The sequence below is a fragment of the Patiria miniata genome, unplaced genomic scaffold (assembly GCF_015706575.1).
Source record: "Patiria miniata isolate m_02_andy unplaced genomic scaffold, ASM1570657v1 HiC_scaffold_2, whole genome shotgun sequence".
Lineage (NCBI taxonomy): Eukaryota > Metazoa > Echinodermata > Asteroidea > Valvatida > Asterinidae > Patiria > Patiria miniata.
The window spans coordinates 17,416,899-17,431,543 of record NW_024037058.1 but is presented as its reverse complement, the minus strand read 5'-3'; the positions used below and the strand labels follow the sequence as shown (position 1 = coordinate 17,431,543).

General features: G+C 40.1%; 1 protein-coding gene across 1 annotated transcript; it reads right to left on the bottom strand.

Annotated features, from left to right (window-relative positions):
* Positions 1 to 11,483: 11,483 nt before the first annotated feature.
* Positions 11,484 to 13,169, bottom strand: LOC119726717. The gene is made up of 3 exons (XM_038198525.1): positions 12,821 to 13,169; positions 11,938 to 12,125; positions 11,484 to 11,779 (listed from the first exon to the last, which is right to left on the bottom strand). Exons 1-3 carry the CDS (start codon positions 13,062 to 13,064, stop codon positions 11,696 to 11,698), a joined length of 516 nt encoding a protein of 171 aa, XP_038054453.1. The 5' UTR covers positions 13,065 to 13,169; the 3' UTR covers positions 11,484 to 11,695.
* Positions 13,170 to 14,645: the final 1,476 nt, after the last annotated feature.

The following is a 14,645-nucleotide window of genomic DNA, read 5'->3' as shown; positions in this document are numbered from 1 at the left end:
TGTATAACTTGTTGTCATTGGTTTCTCAGTGTTATCGGGAAAAAGAATAATTTAGAATTGTTCACCAATCATAATATCCAGTGTCTGTTGACCGTTGCTGGTTACTCACTATAGTCTTGATACCACGTTTCGTAATTCACTACATTATACGTATGTACAATAGGAAACGAACGATTGCAAAGGTAATCTATCTGTCTTCACGAGGTTATCACGAAATAGATATAAATTTTACTCAAAAACCGGGAGTTTTCAAGCTGTGTTGATGTGTCAAAAATTGAAGTATTTTATGTAAGGGATTTTAAGCCCGAGTTTCAGCCCAGACACTTAATTTTGGTTTAATAGGAGCATTTTGAACGTACACTCTCAAACTCGAAAACTTTAGTACACGAGAACAAAAAAATGACTCCACAAGGATATTCCAGAATGTCTGAACAAAACGGTATATGCGTTTGTGCGTGCGGCCACACACACACAAAGTTAACGCGGAAAAAACAAATATGAGACAATTAAACCTGGCAAACGTTTCCATAAGCAACGGTAGGCATAACGTAAAATTGCCAATAAAAACCAAACCGTGATATCGATTTGGTGCTGGAGGTAGACCTGCAGGCGGTGTAATAATACCCCATAATAGGCCGTGTCTGACTCAATTGGCTATTGCTGGAAATTGCACTGCAGAAATAGCGGCTGCAGAAACTTGCACACATTATTAAAGTCTATATGGGGGACGTGGTAACCGGAGGAATAGGGAGGCTATATATCCCTCCCTCGTTTTTTTTTCACCGAGTGGTTGGGCCATTGGGTAATCCATCCACCCAGATTTTTATGACCCATGTTTCTAAAAAGTTCTTACAAAACAGCACTGGCGCAAACGGGTTTCACTTACACTATTCGTCGAAACCAAAACCTGCAAAGAAAACTGAAGCAATGTACACATTCGTCGGAAAATTAACTTTTAAAAAATGCGACTTTTTGGTGAACTTTGGACGAAAATGGCCGGGACGTTTAACAGTCCCACGGCCTCTTCTGGGAGTCATAGCTGACTTCCCAGTGGTCGAGTAGCATTGGCGCGAACGGAATAGAAATTGTCTTCTCCTTAGCTTTCATTCGATGTATAACTTGTTGTCATTGGTTTCTCAGTGTTATCGGGAAAAAGAATAATTTAGAATTGTTCACCAATCATAATATCCAGTGTCTGTTGACCGTTGCTGGTTACTCACTATAGTCTTGATACCACGTTTCGTAATTCACTACATTATACGTATGTACAATAGGAAACGAACGATTGCAAAGGTAATCTATCTGTCTTCACGAGGTTATCACGAAATAGATATAAATTTTACTCAAAAACCGGGAGTTTTCAAGCTGTGTTGATGTGTCAAAAATTGAAGTATTTTATGTAAGGGATTTTAAGCCCGAGTTTCAGCCCAGACACTTAATTTTGGTTTAATAGGAGCATTTTGAACGTACACTCTCAAACTCGAAAACTTTAGTACACGAGAACAAAAAAATGACTCCACAAGGATATTCCAGAATGTCTGAACAAAACGGTATATGCGTTTGTGCGTGCGGCCACACACACACAAAGTTAACGCGGAAAAAACAAATATGAGACTATTAAACCTGGCAAACGTTTCCATAAGCAACGGTAGGCATAACGTAAAATTGCCAATAAAAACCAAACCGTGATATCGATTTGGTGCTGGAGGTAGACCTGCAGGCGGTGTAATAATACCCCATAATAGGCCGTGTCTGACTTAATGGGCTATTGCTGGAAATTGCACTGCAGAAATAGCGGCTGCAGAAACTTGCACACATTATTAAAGTCTATATGGGGGACGTGGTAACCGGAGGAATAGGGAGGCTATATATCCCTCCCTCGTTTTTTTTTCACCGAGTGGTTGGGCCATTGGGTAATCCATCCACCCAGATTTTTATGACCCATGTTTCTAAAAAAGCTCTTACAAAAACAGCACTGGCGCAAACGGGTTTCACTTACACTATTCGTCGAAACCAAAACCTGCAAAGAAAACTGAAGCAATGTACACATTCGTCGGAAAATTAACTTTTAAAAATACGACTTTTTGGTGAACTTTGAACGAAAATGGCCGGGACGTTTAACAGTCCCTCGGCCTCTTCTGGGAGTCATTGCTGACTTCCCAGTGGTCGAGTAGCATTGGCGCGAACGGAATAGAAATTGTCTTCTCCTTAGCTTTCATTCGATGTATAACTTGTTGTCATTGGTTTCTCAGTGTTATCGGGAAAAGGAATTATTTAGAATTGTTCACCAATCATAATATCCAGTGTCTGTTGACCGTTGCTGGTTACTCACTATAGTCTTGATACCACGTTTCGTAATTCACTACATTATACGTATGTACAATAGGAAACGAACGATTGCAAAGGTAATCTATCTGTCTTCACGAGGTTATCACGAAATAGATATAAATTTTACTCAAAAACCGGGAGTTTTCATGCTGTGTTGATGTGTCAAAAATTGAAGTATTTTATGTAAGGGATTTTAAGCCTGAGTTTCAGCCCAGACACTTAATTTTGGTTTAATAGGAGCATTTTGAACGTACACTCTCAAACTCGAAAACTTTAGTACACGAGAACAAAGAAATGACTCCACAAGGATATTCCAGAATGTCTGAACAAAACGGTATATGCGTTTGTGCGTGAGGCCACACACACACAAAGTTAACGCGGAAACCTGGCAAACGTTTCCATAAGCAACGGTAGGCATAACGTAAAATTGCCAATAAAAACCAAACCGTGATATCGATTTGGTGCTGGAGGTAGACCTGCAGGCGGTGTAATAATACCCCATTATGTCTGACATAATGGGCTATTGCTGGAAATTGCACTGCAGAAACTGCGGCTGCAGAAACTTGCACACATTATTAAAGTCTATATGGGGGACGTGGTAACCGGAGGAATAGGGAGGCTATATATCCCTCCCTCGTTTTTTTTTACCGAGTGGTTGGGCCATTGGGTAATCCATCCACCCAGATTTTTATGACTCATGTTTCTAAAAAAGTTCTTACAAAAACAGCACTGGCGCAAACGGGTTTCACTTACACTATTCGTCGAAACCAAAACCTGCAAAGAAAACTGAAGCAATGTACACATTCGTCGGAAAATTAACTTTTAAAAAATGCGACTTTTTGGTGAACTTTGGACGAAAATGGCTGGGACGTTTAACAGTCCCACGGCCTCTTCTGGGAGTCATTGCTGACTTCCCAGTGGTCGAGTATCATTGGCGCGAACGGAATAGAAATTGTCTTTTCCTTAGCTTTCATTCGATGTATAACTTGTTGTCATTGGTTTCTCAGTGTTATCGGGAAAAGGAATTATTTAGAATTGTTCACCAATCATAATATCCAGTGTCTGTTGACCGTTGCTGGTTACTCACTAGAGTCTTGATACCAGTATACGTTTTGTAATTCACTACATTATACGTATGTACAATAGGAAACGAAAGATTGCAAAGGTCTACACAAGGCAATCTATCCGTCTTCACGAGGTTATCACGAAATAGATATAAATTTTACTCAAAAACTGGGAGTTTTCAAGCTGTGTTGATGTGTCAAAAATTGAAGTATTTTATGTAAGGGATTTTAAGCCCGAGTTTCAGCCCAGACACTTCATTTTGGTTTAATAGGAGCATTTTGAACGTACACACTCAAACTCGAAAACTTTAGTACACGAGAACAAAGAAATGACTCCACAAGGATATTCCAGAATGTCTGAACAAAACGGTATATGCGTTTGTGCGTGCGGCCACACACACACAAAGTTAACGCGGAAAAAATAAATATGAGACTATTAAACCTGGCAAACGTTTCCATAAGCAATGGTAGGCATAACGTAAAATTGCCAATAAAAACCAAACCGTGATATCGATTTGGTGCTGGAGGTAGACCTGCAGGCGGTGTAATAATACCCCATAATAGGCCGTGTCTGACTTAATGGGCTATTGCTGGAAATTGCACTGCAGAAACAGCGGCTGCAGAAACCTGCACACATTATTAAAGTCTATATGGGGGACGTGGTAACCGGAGGAATAGGGAGGCTATATATCCCTCCCTCGTTTTTTTCACCGAGTGGTTGGGCCATTGGGTAATCCATCCACCCAGATTTTTATGACCCATGTTTCTAAAAAAGCTCTTACAAAAATAGCACTGGCGCAAACGGGTTTCACTTACACTATTCGTCGAAACCAAAACCTGCAAAGAAAACTGAAGCAATGTACACATTCGTCGGAAAATTAACTTTTAAAAAATGCGACTTTTTGGTGAACTTTGGACGAAAATGGCCGGGACGTTTAACAGTCCCTCGGCCTCTTCTGGGAGTCATTGCTGACTTCCCAGTGGTCGAGTAGCATTGGCGCGAACGGAATAGAAATTGCCTTTTCCTTAGCTTTCATTCGATGTATAACTTGTTGTCATTGGTTTCTCAGTGTTATCGGGAAAAGGAATTATTTAGAATTGTTCACCAATCATAATATCCAGTGTCTGTTGACCGTTGCTGGTTACTCACTATAGTCTTGATACCACGTTTCGTAATTCACTACATTATACGTATGTACAATAGGAAACGAACGATTGCAAAGGTAATCTATCTGTCTTCACGAGGTTATCACGAAATAGATATAAATTTTACTCAAAAACCGGGAGTTTTCAAGCTGTGTTGATGTGTCAAAAATTGAAGTATTTTATGTAAGGGATTTTAAGCCCGAGTTTCAGCCCAGACACTTAATTTTGGTTTAATAGGAGCATTTTGAACGTACACTCTCAAACTCGAAAACTTTAGTACACGAAAACAAAAAAATGACTCCACAAGGATATTCCAGAATGTCTGAACAAAACGGTATATGCGTTTGTGCGTGCGGCCACACACACACAAAGTTAACGCGGAAAAAACAAATATGAGACAATTAAACCTGGCAAACGTTTCCATAAGCAACGGTAGGCATAACGTAAAATTGCCAATAAAAACCAAACCGTGATATCGATTTGGTGCTGGAGGTAGACCTGCAGGCGGTGTAATAATACCCCATTATGTCTGACATAATGGGCTATTGCTGGAAATTGCATTGCAGAAACAGCGGCTGCAGAAACTTGCCCACATTATTAAAGTCTATATGGGGGACGTGGTAACCGGAGGAATAGGGAGGCTATATATCCCTCCCTCGTTTTTTTTCATCGAGTGGTTGGGCCATTGGGTAATCCATCCACCCAGATTTTTATGACCCATGTTTCTAAAAAAGCTCTTACAAAAACAGCACTGGCGCAAACGAGTTTCACTTACACTATTCGTCGAAACCAAAACCTGAAAAGAAAACTGAAGCAATGTACACATTCGTCGGAAAATTAACTTTTAAAAATGCGACTTTTTGGTGAACTTTGGACGAAAATGGCCGGGACGTTTAACAGTCCCTCGGCCTCTTCTGGGAGTCATAGCTGACTTCCCAGTGGTCGAGTAGCATTGGCGCGAACGGAATAGAAATTGTCTTCTCCTTGGCTTTCATTCGATGTATAACTTGTTGTCATTGGTTTCTCAGTGTTATCGGGAAAAAGGAATTATTTAGAATTGTTCACCAATCATAATATCCAGTGTCTGTTGACCGTTGCTGGTTACTCACTATAGTCTTGATACCACGTTTCGTAATTCACTACATTATACGTATGTACAATAGGAAACGAACGATTGCAAAGGTAATCTATCTGTCTTCACGAGGTTATCACGAAATAGATATAAATTTTACTCAAAAACCGGGAGTTTTCATGCTGTGTTGATGTGTCAAAAATTGAAGTATTTTATGTAAGGGATTTTAAGCCTGAGTTTCAGCCCAGACACTTAATTTTGGTTTAATAGGAGCATTTTGAACGTACACTCTCAAACTCGAAAACTTTAGTACACGAGAACAAAGAAATGACTCCACAAGGATATTCCAGAATGTCTGAACAAAACGGTATATGCGTTTGTGTGTGAGGCCACACACACACAAAGTTAACGCGGAAACCTGACAAACGTTTCCATAAGCAACGGTAGGCATAACGTAAAATTGCCAATAAAAACCAAACCGTGATATCGATTTGGTGCTGGAGGTAGACCTGCAGGCGGTGTAATAATACCCCATTATGTCTGACATAATGGGCTATTGCTGGAAATTGCACTGCAGAAACTGCGGCTGCAGAAACTTGCCCACATTATTAAAGTCTATATGGGGGACGTGGTAACCGGAGGAATAGGGAGGCTATATATCCCTCCCTCGTTTTTTTTTACCGAGTGGTTGGGCCATTGGGTAATCCATCCACCCAGATTTTTATGACCCATGTTTCTAAAAAAGTTCTTACAAAAACAGCACTGGCGCAAACGGGTTTCACTTACACTATTCGTCGAAACCAAAACCTGCAAAGAAAACTGAAGCAATGTACACATTCGTCGGAAAATTAACTTTTAAAAAATGCGACTTTTTGGTGAACTTTGGACGAAAATGGCCGGGACGTTTAACAGTCCCACGGCCTCTTCTGGGAGTCATTGCTGACTTCCCAGTGGTCGAGTATCATTGGCGCGAACGGAATAGAAATTGTCTTTTCCTTAGCTTTCATTCGATGTATAACTTGTTGTCATTGGTTTCTCAGTGTTATCGGGAAAAGGAATTATTTAGAATTGTTCACCAATCATAATATCCAGTGTCTGTTGACCGTTGCTGGTTACTCACTATAGTCTTGATACCACGTTTCGTAATTCACTACATTATACGTATGTACAATAGGAAACGAACGATTGCAAAGGTAATCTATCTGTCTTCACGAGGTTATCACGAAATAGATATAAATTTTACTCAAAAACCGGGAGTTTTCAAGCTGTGTTGATGTGTCAAAAATTGAAGTATTTTATGTAAGGGATTTTAAGCCCGAGTTTCAGCCCAGACACTTAATTTTGGTTTAATAGGAGCATTTTGAACGTACACTCTCAAACTCGAAAACTTTAGTACACGAGAACAAAGAAATGACTCCACAAGGATATTCCAGAATGTCTGAACAAAACGGTATATGCGTTTGTGCGTGCGGCCACACACACACAAAGTTAACGCGGAAAAAATAAATATGAGACTATTAAACCTGGCAAACGTTTCCATAAGCAACGGTAGGCATAACGTAAAATTGCCAATAAAAACCAAACCGTGATATCGATTTGGTGCTGGAGGTAGACCTGCAGGCGGTGTAATAATACCCCATAATAGGCCGTGTCTGACTTAATGGGCTATTGCTGGAAATTGCACTGCAGAAACAGCGGCTGCAGAAACTTGCCCACATTATTAAAGTCTATATGGGGGACGTGGTAACCGGAGGAATAGGGAGGCTATATATCCCTCCCTCGTTTTTTTCACCGAGTGGTTGGGCCATTGGGTAATCCATCCACCCAGATTTTTATGACCCATGTTTCTAAAAAAGCTCTTACAAAAACAGCACTGGCGCAAACGGGTTTCACTTACACTATTCGTCGAAACCAAAACCTGCAAAGAAAACTGAAGCAATGTACACATTCGTCGGAAAATTAACTTTTAAAAATGCGACTTTTTGGTGAACCGAGTGGTTGGGCCATTGGGTAATCCATCCACCCATATTTTTATGACCAGACACAAAATATGCCCATCACTCCAAATTTTTTAAACAGATGTGAAAAAAAGGAAGAACAAACACTATGGTTCGACCTTAGCGGTAGCCCACTAGCCAAATCTGAGTAAAAACAGCGGTTGGCTATTCAAAAATATTGTCTAAGGCCCCCCCCCCAAAAAAGTCTCCGGTTTCTGGTATGGAGCTTGCCCCAAAAGTGGTGCGGCGACGCGGCTTTTTTTTTTACCTGTTTTTTTTTTTTTTTTTTTGGCTTCAAATGTCGGCTGATGATGACTGCAAATCGTGCCCGACTAAACTTAGTGCAAATATATGGGAGTCGAGAGAGGCCACATAAAGCATATTCTCGATCATAACCCCATCTAAAAACACGTTAAAATTGTGCAGCAGCAGGATACCAGATACCAGTTTGGCGGTTTTGAGACATGAAAAAAACTTTTTCATTTTGCCGACGCGCATGGCTACGGCAACGCGCGCGCATACCAGAAACCGGAGACTTTTTTTGGCCCAAGGATACAAATTTCAGAATGTCCGAACAAAACGGTGTTTGCATTTGTGCGTGCGGCCACACACACAAACACGGGAAAAAAATATGAGACAATTAAACCGGGCAAACGTTTCCATATGCAACGGTAGGCCTACCGTAAAATTGCCAATAAAAACCAAACCGTGATATCGATTTGGTGCTGGAGGTAGAGCTGCAGGCGGTGTAATAATACCCATAATATGCCGTGTCTGACTCAATTGGCTACGGCTGCAAATTGCACCGCAGAAACAGCGGCTGCAGAAACTTGCACACATTACTAAAGTCTCTATGGGGGACGTGATGGGAACCGAAAGGAATAGGGAGGCTATGCCCCTCCCTAGTTTTTTTCACCGAGGGGTTGGGCCATTGGGTAATCCTTTTACCCAGATTTTTATGGCCAGACACAAAAAATGCCTATCAGTTCAAATGTTCCACATGTAAATAGCCAAATCTGAGTAAAAACAGCGGTTGGCTAGTCAAAAATATTGTCTAAGTAGCATAGCTGCCTGCTAGTCAAAATTCAATTGCTTACTAGTGAAAAGGCCCACGGGCTAGATAAGAGTCTGGTTCACTAGTCCGGTTGGCTAGTGAAACAAAAAAAGTTAAGGGCGAACCCTGACAGTTCTACGTCCCAGTCCCCGGCTAGATACGCGCGGTGATGGCTTCAACAACATCTGATCTTGCAAACACTTTCTGGCAATCTTTCCTGAATCGTCTGTTTGCAAGTCCGTAAACAAGCGGGTTAGCAGCGTGGTTGGCGAAAAGCAGGCCAGCAAAACCGTAAGTCAGCGTCACAGAACCTGGGTCGATGTTAACGCCTAAAAAGCAGCAATTTCCATGGCAACGTAGACCCAATAAGGAAGCCAGGTCAACAGGACACCACACCAGTGTGGTGGTGAAGAGCATCCTTTGTTGTCTGATGGTCTGATGGCGGGAAATATTACGCATGTGTCTATGGACAATTTGATTCAGTGGCTCTCATAGACGCACGTCTTGCAGCCAAGCAATGGACACAGCCTGAGAAAGGGCCGGTTCCAGATCCTTATGCCAGGGGGCGCTATACACTCTCAAAAGTCCTGGGTTATATTCGACCCGGATCCGGAACAGATTTGAACTTTTTCCTTCTGAACACCTCCCTCCCAACTGTACTCTTCACCAAGTTCCTCTGTTGGTCTGAACTCAAAAGCACATTCACTCAAATAACTACGACCACGAGACACCCAAGTTGTTGACCACAATCTCAAAACTTTATTTTTCTACAAAGCCTACAGTGATTTCCACGTTACATCTTTTCATTATTAAGAGTATGTCCACGAGAGGACCATGCAGACCGTGACAAGGTGGGGGTCGGCGGATTTGGTTAAAATTTGGGGGGTAGGTGGGTCATAGGTAGCCTTGAGGTTGTACAAAATATTTGGCCAATCTGACCACCGTAGCAGAAAAAAAGAGCCAAAAATGTGTTTTTATTAGTGAAAAATGGTGATTTTTATGATTTTGGGGTACAAAAGTTTAAACGCTTGCTGCTCAACAGGGGAAAGCAGCAGAGAAAGGAAATTTGCAGGGTCTTGAGGTTGTATCCTGACCTAAATCAGGAACTCAAAATTTAGAAAAAAAATTGCTTTTAGGAGGCAACGGCACTAAGGGTACCCCCAAAGTTGTATAGCAATCTTTAAGTCGCCGTAGCGTCATTAGTGCAGGTCTTTGAACAATGACACTCAGGTGAAAGAGAGTTCTTATCATGGTCTTTAAGTATCAAGAATAAAAACATTGTCAGCAGTTTTTAGTATGAAATGGCAGGAGCCTGTTTTACCCCTATTTTTCGCTAGTAAAGGGACGGGGGAGGGGAATACAGTGCCCCCCCCCCTTTTCTGTATTTTCAAAAGTCGACAACCAATTTTCATGAAATTTGCCACCAAGTTTTATTTTTCCAATTTGTAAATAATGACGTCAAAAATATTTTTTTAATTTTTTAAAAGAGGGCGTTTTTTGGGGCACCTTTTTGGTCAAAAAATGTATTTTTCACATAATTTTTGTCTTTTTTGCTTGAATGTTATGAAAATTGGCAAACGTGTTTATTTTTTCATGATCAATAAAATTAAAACCTATTTTAATACTGGAGACGCCATTAGGGGTGCTATAATCCCTTAATTAATCCCATTTTTAGGGTGTGGGGGGGGGGGGTCATCTTAAATCAATATGGCCGCCCCCTTTCAGAGTCCAGGATGAATGTATACCCTGCCCGATTTGTGGCAGAGGGAAACCCCACAAATGTTCCTATACTCAACACACACTTGTCTTTTTGTTAACAGAAGTATCCCCCAATAATCATCTAAAGAATTCCTGAGATTACCAGAACATAATGAAGACACAATGGGAGTGGGGGGGGGGTGTTACACCCTGCCACATATCGTGCACCAAATGTGGGAATGACGAGGCTTGGATGACAATTCTGTTATTTTTTGGCTTGTTAATGTAACCCGGAAAATTAATAAACTTGGAAAAAAATTAATTGAATGAGAAAAACGCTAAATGTTTGGGTACTCGCTGTCAAAAATTAGATAGACCTAGATGGGATAGGAACAAGTAGAGAGGAATTTGAATAAATAGAAACAGTGACAAACACATTTTTAGAATGACAACAACAAAAGAATGATTTATTTTACCAACCAAAATTTGAAGAAAACCATTCAAAAAACCAATAATCAAAAAGGATCCAAATTAGCTTTTTCCTAAACCTTAAACCTGTTATCCACACAACCAAATAAGTAAAATGGTAGTACTACAGTCGACTTTTGTTATAAAGAGCACTTTTATAAAGATGTCCTACTTCTGCTTATAAAGAGCAAATTCTGAGGTCTCAAATCTCTAGTTCTCTTTGTGTCTCTTTGTTTCGCTGTCCTTTTAAAGCAACATTTCTGTCTCACCGACCTTGCTATAACGAGAGTCAACTGTACAAAACTAAATTGAACTTTAAACTTAAATGGAAGTTAAAAGAACAAAACTGAACCAACACAGTATCAAAATAGAATGACACATGGAACAACCTAACGATCAAACTCGAAAAAACAATTGAATATAAATCAAGAAAATCGTTTTCCTTCTTAACTTAACATTAAAAAACAAGAACAGTCACTGTCTTCCAATAACAAGCCATGATAACCCTTTGTTTAAACACAAAATACGTAAAGGAAGAGAACATAGAACCAGTAATGCAAAAATGTTGGTAAAAAAGGATGCAATAAAATAAAATGAAAACGGGTACTACTATCAAAATCTTGACTACTTTGGGATGATTCAGCAGTTTTTTCACCGATGGTAATCTTCAATTCTTCATGAGCCCATCTTCTTGACCTGGTGCTAAACAATGAAGAACTAAACCAAAGGCTTCCTTTGCCTTCCTTCTATAATAACGGATGGTGCTATCAGATGCTTCTTCTAATGACAGACGAAGCTGCCCATCAACAGCAGATATTCCACCCTGAGTAAGGAACGTGTTCAGGGATTGCAGCTCCACATTCTTTGGTCAGGGGGTTGGAGCCCAAGAAGATTCAAGTGCACCTACATCCTGTGTAATATCTCCATCAGTTGATGAGGACCCAGATGTATGCTAGAAATAATCATGAGGAAAATAAAAACAGTGAGATGCGTGCTACATATAGCAGGGTTGAAATCCAAATTGATATACTCAAAGAAGAGTACTTACAATTCATCTGTGATAAATGAGATGCAATGTGTCAAGGTCCATTCTTAGTTCACTCTCATTACCTCATGAACTGAAGTGCACTCTGTGTCGGTGGGTTGGAGAGATGGTACACCAGCCGGCGATGTGAAATCACTGATTGTACACTGATGCTCTTCTTGTTCCCTAGAGAGCACATCGCTAGGTGGTAATTGTTCCGCTGTCTGGTGCGTAACTGCTTGTTTGTGCTTAGATAGACAACCTCTACAGATACCTGAAAGTCATATGAACAGTGAGAATTAACAAAGTGTTAAGGCTGCAGCAGGCTTAATATTTTTTAAACGTAAAAGATATAAAGATGTAGCCAACAATATTGAGCAATAGATCCCTTGAACGAAACCAATGTTATAAATCTCCCCCCCCAAAAAAAAAAAAAAAATAAAATAAAATAAAATAATAAAAAAAAAAAAAAATCTTCTTTTATTATTTTAGATTGACTGTATTTAATTACAATTATTACTTTTTCATTTTCTGATGTGGCTGGCGCTGGAGGATTTGTATAAAAGGGAAAACAAATCTGAAATTGTTCTTGTAAATGGTCTGATGAGTCACATCTCGTGAATAAAAGTCAAAACAACAATGTAAGTGCAAAACAAATATTTGTTTTATTCCCCAAACTGCGCATGTTCAGTGCAGCTCCAACTTTCTTTATATAAAAAAAATCAAAATATCCACCACGTGTGTCCACTGCCGAAAACCATGTGTGTGGTCCAGAGCTGTGACAACCAGTATTAATTTTTCACACAATAATACATTTCACTGGTGATGTCCCAAGTCAACTGCATGATAAGGGATTTAATTGATATAACCTTCCCAGAAACAAAATCAGTTGATCAGAAATGGACCATGACCATGATTGATTCATTTCAGAAATGTGTTTTTGTTTGATTTCTGTCTTCTTAGTCTTACCTGTCATGCCTGTTCCAACTATGATCAGGATACCCCATCGATCAAACATCTCACGGCTAGTTGCTTTATTCCCACCACGGAATGGTTTGCCTTTCACTTTATGGAGTAGATGACAACATTTCCTTGATGATGTCCAACTCAACCCTAACTTGTATCTATGCGCTGGACGTATTGTCTTATCAGTGTATGCATCGACGTCGAACAAACCACATCGCAGGAGGATCAGTTTCCATGCACTCGACATTCACATCATATGCAGCGACTTTCCACTTCTGCAAATGGCTCCGTATGTTTTTTGTGAATCGATTAAGTTGCACTGTATTTAGTTCGCGCGGATAAGAGGGATTTACACCACATGTGATGGCTTTGCAATACTCAAAATTACTAAAATCACAGACGGCATGTCCATGGCAGCCATTTTGACGGTGATGTGATGCGAGGGCGCCCTCTTTCGATACCGCGCGCTAACTGGGTGGGCGGCAACAGGACGTTCCCCTCCTACCGGATCAGTGCGCACCACCAAAGGTAGCCCACTCACCCACCCACCCAATAGGTGAAGTCTGCAAAATGTAGATTTTGTTACGCTCTTTCTAACAACAATTCCTGCAAAATGTCAATTAAGGGCAACCAATTGCACTCGGAACTGTCTAGGGGGCTATGTAGGTTTGGTCTTGAAAAATAGGAATTTTTCGACTTTGTTGACCGTGAGCAAACAAAAACAGGAAGAGCTGACAGTTGTTTTATTTTTTATTATTGTAGTCGGATATCTGAACTATATTTCCTCTAAGTTCCTCTACTCCCCGGAAGTCACCCTTTTTTGCTCAAAATTGTTGGTGCCCCGTACTCGGCCATCGTGTGATTATTTATCGAGCTACTCCACCGAGTGGTATCGTCTCAGGTGGGGATCAAATGGCTAAGATTTGAACTTAATTCGCCGACCCCCCACCTTGTCGATTTTTCAAGATTTTGCATGGTCTTCTCATAAACGCACACTTAAGTACAACTATTCATAGTTTCTCCCTCCTTCCTCAACAAATATTAATAAAAGCTAGTATCTCTAGATCTAAGATGCTCTGCTGGTGCTATTTTCGACTTTAACCGCGAAAAATATTGCTTTAAAGGGAATATACATCATTTGCTTTTGCTGTAATTTTCAGAAATGGATGGAATTGGGGGGTTGGAAATATATAGCAAATATAGTTACACAGACTTTTTTGAGGTTTTGGGTTCGAAAATGCTATAAAAACCAAGAAAAACGATCAGTTTCCTGTAGTCTGGTTCCCTGACTCCATATAAGAAGAAACAGAGCAGTTTACATACATTGGGGAATTGTAAGGTCAGGGAACCAGTCTAGCTGGCTCGTACCCATTCATAGGTTTGTAATCGATTGCAAACAAGTGCGATGGTCAATTGGGGCCAGTATTTGAAAAAAAGCCAGTTGTTTCCAACGCTGATCGGCCGATCAGCGTTGGAAATTGATACAAAAATACCACTTTTCTTGAAAATGACAGTATACCAGGTGCCATGATTTTACAGGATGCTTTACACTGTCATTCACTAACAGTCCAGCAAGGTATTTCAAAATGATTTGGTATTTTTATTTTTTGATGTTTGCAAATGTTGTATTTTCCCTTTAAGATTGCTTTTAAATTGCTTTTACTTTTGTAGCAATACGAAATTTTTGAATGAGAAATAAAAAACTCGACCCACGTTTAGTTACTGAATTTATTTACCTTAAAAAAATCGAAATGTATGGGCCCCAAAATAAATTGTCCCAAAAATAATGCATAATGTTAAAACATTCTGCAAATTCGACAAAATAAAA